At 32.5% G+C, this 6,168-nt stretch overlaps 1 protein-coding gene across 1 annotated transcript; it reads left to right on the forward strand.

Moving 5' to 3' along the window:
* Positions 1 to 524: 524 nt before the first annotated feature.
* LOC106685240 (ankyrin repeat domain-containing protein 50) lies at positions 525 to 4,601 on the forward strand. Its single transcript, XM_014427802.2, has 3 exons — positions 525 to 566; positions 1,626 to 1,707; positions 2,611 to 4,601. The coding sequence occupies exons 2-3, from the start codon at positions 1,651 to 1,653 to the stop codon at positions 4,378 to 4,380; spliced, it is 1,827 nt and encodes a 608-aa protein (XP_014283288.1). The 5' UTR covers positions 525 to 566; positions 1,626 to 1,650; the 3' UTR covers positions 4,381 to 4,601.
* Positions 4,602 to 6,168: the final 1,567 nt, after the last annotated feature.

A 6,168-nucleotide genomic window follows, 5' to 3' on the forward strand; every position in this document is an offset into this window, starting at 1 on the left:
CCTCTCGGCCAGTAGCTCCTGGGCCAATATATAATTTATTTTTTAATTGGATTGTTGTTCGGTGAGAAATATAACTTTTTAAAATGCTTATTGATTATTTCTAAAGTGAAATACATTCGTTCTAATAAAAATTGTTATAACCATGGTCAGATCAAATTTAAAACTTAGTGTTTCGAAGATAAAAAATGAAAAATCAAGTAAGGAATCAACAGTTGGAGGTTTAATAACGATGAAAAAACCAAAATTTTACAACAATAATTTCTTATTCTAGGTTTGTACCAGAAGTGAATATATATTTTTGTAATTATTTTTTCTCCTTTTCATCCCTATTCAATTATATCTGCAGTGAATGCTTATACATACATTAAAACTTTAGTTTATTTAAAATTCTTTTAGGTTTAACGATCTTATAATGTTGAATAGATATCGAATTTTCCTCAAGCCATGTGGCCACCGCCGTCGGGGGGACGTCATCACTATCTATATAAAGTGCAGAGGACAGGCGGAATAATCATCATTCCTCAGCGGATTTTAGCAGCGTCTGAATATAGGTTGATATACTACAGGTAAGTAAGTTGTTTAGAACGTTATTATTAGAACGCTGTTAAAAGATTAGTTGACGACTATCTAATCATTGAACATATTTCCATTGGTTAGTCAGAATTAACCATTTAGCCTAGGACTGCATTATACTATAGAATAAATTTCATACGGTTCTATAGCACCTTCTCTCTTCGACAGCGATATACATATAATTATCAGTAAAATATCGGAAACAAAATCCACATCTTACAGACTATGTAATCATGAAATAATAATAAAACATATATTTTAAATATTAATATATATTGAACGAGTAAAAATTAAAAAAATATATAAGTAACAGAATATTAACATATAAAAAATATATAACTGTTTAACAGAACCCCAGTGCGACTACATTTTACAAGCTCCCAGATCTAATATATTTATTGCATGTTACAAAATATACTTATTCCTTAACGTTCGTGGGTTTGAAATCCGCATTTCGATGATCTGCTAGTAAAAAAATTGTGCAAAATTCCACATTCAGGAATTATGGATCAAAAATAAAATTCAAACTTAAGTTTAAATAATTAAAAAAGTTAAAATAAATCTGTGATTTTATTTGTTGGCCTTAATTAGTTTATCTAATGAAAAAAAAAACGAAAAGGCCATGCAAAATGTGTATTAAGAACTAATTTAGTATTGTTGTCTTACATTAATCACTATTATTTCATCTTGAAAATGGAAAAATAAAATAAACAAAAATCCTTTTTTATTCAGGATTTAATTGTTTAACTCAAAAACAATAAATTAAGAATTAATTATTTCAAAATTTGAAATGCTAGTATAATTATTTGGGGTGCTTGATTAATATTCTTATGCTTCTCTCAAACGTTAACTTGTTTGTCAAATTATCAACTTGTTTCAGTCGTGAAAACGGCTGACAAAAATTTGGCTAATTTGTAATAATAAATTTGGTTTAACCCAATTAAATCTACTAAGGAAATATAACCATCTGAATTTTAGTATGACCTATATTATGAAAAAAACATCAGATACTAGTATTTTTTGTATTAATTAACTTTTAACAAATATTTCAGACAATTGTACAAAACGAATTAGAAGATGCAGCTGATACTCGTACCACTGGCGATGTTAATGATTACTTCAGTAACTACATTGGTAAGTTCATTCGTTTAATGTTTTCTTGTCATATTATAACTAAGACCACAGCTAACAGTGACTACTCCGTATGCTATCCCTAATCCTTTGTAGAATAGAACCTAAAAGCACATTTTCATGTGACGAATAACTGTCCTAGAAGTAGTATAGCAACAGAGAGATTATAAGATAGTACTTTTCTACACGTTGTAGGAGAACCTGAATTCACTGACAGGTCAACTTGGTGAATTAATGATAAAAATTTATGATTTAATGCTAATGAGTCATTTTTCGTATTATTTTTCTTAGCAGCCGCTGGAACGATATTTATAGAGAAGGATTAAAAACGAAATAAAAGGAATTTATTATCATTAAGTGCACTAAAGAAAATGAATTAACTATATATATGAATTTTACACTGGATTTTTATATTAGTAGATGTAAAAGTCAAAGATAGCAATACACTAATATGGTAAAAATAACTGCTATAACATGCATCAATATTTTAGATTACTGCTTTGGTCATTAGTAAAGTATCTTAAATATCTCAGGGTATAATATTGGAATTCAAGATACGTTGTTTTTCTGTTATTTGGGAAAAAATATTAGATTTTAAAAAATTTACCTTGAAAAAGAAATTTTTGGGTTAATTGTTTTTCGAGGCTTAATTCATACTTTTTTGGGTGCCGTCAATGTTATGCTTTCTAATGTTGTTAATCACGACTTCTACTTTTTGTTTTAAATCTAATTTGCAACTTATTCATTGTTCTATAAGCCGATTACCACAAAACTTAACAATAAAATTTTTATTTCTTGATGTAATTTTGTAGCTATAGTATTAAAAATTTAATATTAATTATTACAATCCTCAATGAACTGTTATAAAATTATAAGGTTAGGTAAATTACTCTATTTTAATTCCAGGAGAACAGAGATGATCTGGTGCATGAACTAAGAAATACTATGGCAGCATCAGTTATGGGACGTTTGAACGTTGTTAAGCGTGGTGCAACGCTTAATATTAACGAAAACTATACAAACACCTCCTTCCATCGTTCAGCACCAGAGGGAAACGTTAAAATAGGGACAGTACTGTTAGAGCGTGGGGCAGAGCCAACAGCAAAGGATAATAATAACTCGACACGACTAATGGTAGCATCATATCATGGCAAACTGGAAGATGTTAAACTTCAAATTGGCAGAGGAACGCCCCTTAATGGTAAGGATACCAATGGATGGACAGCTCTACATTATGCAGCCCAAGGAGGGAACGCCGGTGTGTTGAAAGAACTATTGGACCGTGGAGCAAATCTAACAGCTATGGATAATGATGGCTCGACACCACTAATGATAGCATCATCTTATGACAAATTGGATGCAGTTAAACATCTAACTGACCGAGGAGCGCCTCTCAATGATAAGGATAACGATGGATGGACAGCCCTACATAAAGCAGCACTAGAAAAGCACGTCGGTGTCGTGAAAGAGCTGTTAAACCGAGGAGCAAATTTAACAGCTAAGGATAATGATGGTTTTACGCCACTAATGATAGCATCACGTGATGGCAGTTTGGATATTGTTAAACTCCTCGTTGACCAAGGGGCGCCTCTCAATGATAAGGATAACGATGGATGGACAGCCCTACATGAAGCAGCACTAGAAAAGCACGTCGGTGTCGTGAAAGAGCTGTTAGACCGAGGAGCAAATTTAACAGCTAAGAACAATGATGGCTCTACACCACTAATGATAGCATCACGTGATGGCAGTTTGGATATTGTTAAACTCCTCGTTGACCGAGGGGCGCCTCTCAATGATAAGGATAACGATGGATGGACAGCCCTACATAAAGCAGCACTAGGAAGGCACTTTGGTGTATTGAAAGAGCTGTTAGACCGTGGAGCAAACTTAAGAGCTAAGGCTAATGATGGCTCTACACCACTAATGATAGCATCACATGATGGCAGTTTGGATATTGTTAAACTCCTCGTTGACCGAGGGGCGCCTGTCAATGATAAAGATAACGATGGATGTACAGCCCTGTACTATGCAACACTAGAAGAGCACGTCGGTGTCGTGAAAGAGCTGTTGGACCGAGGAGCAAATCTTACAGCGAAGGATAGTGATTGCTCCACACCACTAATGATAGCATCACATAATGGTTGTTTGGATATTGTTAAACTCCTTCTTAACCGAGGGGCGCCTCTCAATGATAATGATAACGATGGACGGACAGCCCTATACTATGCAACACTAGGGAGGCACGTTGGTATATTGAAAGAGCTGTTGGACCGTGGAGCAAACTTAAGAGCTAAGGATAATGAAGGCTCGACACCACTAATGATAGCATCACATGATGGCAGTTTGGATACTGTTAAACTCCTCGTTGACCGAGGGGCGCCTCTAAATGATAATGATAACGATGGACGGACAGCCCTATACTATGCAACACTAAGGAGGCACGTTGGTGTATTGAAAGAGCTGTTGGACCGTGGAGCAAACTTAAGAGTTAAGGATAATGATGGCTGGACACCACTAATGAGAGCATCACATGATGGCAGTTTGGATATTTTTAAACTCCTCGTTGACCGAGGGGCGCCTGTCAATGATAAGGCTAACGATGGAATGACTGCCTTAGCTTTTGCACATAACGTGGACATAAGAAATTACCTTAAATCAAATGGCGGGGTAGAGTGACACCTACTTCTTCATTTAATGTTCTACAAATAGCATTCATACACTTTATTGCGTTGTTTTTCTTAATTAAGATGTATTCGTTGTAATGTGAAAAAATTTCGATTTATCGCTTTTGGGTTTTTAAAAACAATGTATTCCTTTTTTTTTGTTGTTACCATATTATTATTGTTTCTTCACATTTTATATTTGTTTTGCATGTAAAGATTTATTTCATTGTATCATAAATAAAAACCTAATCTTATTTGTTAATATCCATTTAAAACCTTTAATTAACATTTCATTATAAAAAGTTTATGTGATGGCATATATATTAATTTTCTTTATTTTGGTCTAGCTTCAAAGTTTTTGTAATTAAATAAGTTTACGTATAGGCGATATGATATTGTTATTTGATATTCAAATAAGTTTTGAGTTCATTTTATCTCTAGTGGATATAGAATGAAACGTTTACTTGTTGATGTTTATTTCATTCTATTTCTTTTTATTTATTTTTTTAAATTTCTCTATTCCTTACGTCGATTAGTGGATTTTAGCAGAGATAGCAAGGTATATGAAGTAGTAAAAATGGAAAGTTTTTAATAACAAAATCTTAAAAATGGTGATTTAGTTAGTATCATTTCAATTTAAAATATGAAATTGCAAGTAAATCAAACAATGGTTGTGTTATACTTTAATAATGCGTTATATTTTTTACTGACAACAATTTAAACTTTAAAGATACATTCATAATTAAACAGTAGTTAGCAATTATTTAATTAATTAATTCTTGATTTAACTAATAGTAATTCATTGTCATGTTTTGTCGATATTTTTTAATAAAGTGTTTTTAGACCAATTCAAATTTATTACACTTGACAACGTTATATATTGTATAATCTCTCTATATTGATAGCTGGCTAGATAAATAAAATTTATCCCTCAATATACCTTTTGAAGGAACTGGGATCAGTGACCACTCATACCGGAATAACACTTTCAGTCTGGATTCAAATAAATTAATAAATAAACAGCCAGCAGAGCGGTTCATCTCCATACCATAATAAACAAAATGGCGCTAGACCCTTAAGTGCTACTACAGCCCGGCACTCGGTCGAATCGTTGATCTGATTTTGATTAAATGTTCAGGGATTGTGCGAATTAGGAAGCTATTCTGAGCTATGTACATATCAGAATTTTTTATTTTGTTCCTTGTTGTAGTTACTTTTGCAGAAGAGCACTCAGTGAATGCTGTGACAATATACCATGGAGAAATTTGTAGGATTCGAGAATTTCAGTTAAATGATTGATATTTGTTATGGTTATGTAAATTATCGTTGGAATCCGAATATTCTTTCCAAATCCGTCCATTTTAAATCATCAAGTTTGTAATTACGGAATATTTTTTTGACCAGTTCTGTAATTTTGCAATAAGTTCTTTACTGGTATCTATTATTTACAGCATAGATTGCTAGATTCAGTTCCAGGTTCCGCTATTTCAAGAGCATTAAGATTTGTTCTTTATTCATCATTCAATGTCAGATAATTTTAGCAGAGAAAGTATCCCTTATTATTTTTATAATCTCTCATGTAAAAATATCTTAAAAATAAGGGATATTTAATGCATGTTTTAATCTACATCTAAAATTATCAACTGCCCGGTTCTGATCTCAGTTGAATCACTTATTGTGAATCTAGGGCGCGATATCTCTTCCCGTTTATCAGCCCGGTTATTTTTATTTAATCTATTGATATGTATGAGAGGCACCAGCTGGAATTTATTAACTTAAAATAATTTATTTTGTCGCCATG

The sequence above is a fragment of the Halyomorpha halys genome, unplaced genomic scaffold, assembly GCF_000696795.3.
Source record: "Halyomorpha halys isolate HHAL.00 unplaced genomic scaffold, Hhal_1.1 Scaffold673.1, whole genome shotgun sequence".
Lineage (NCBI taxonomy): Eukaryota > Metazoa > Arthropoda > Insecta > Hemiptera > Pentatomidae > Halyomorpha > Halyomorpha halys.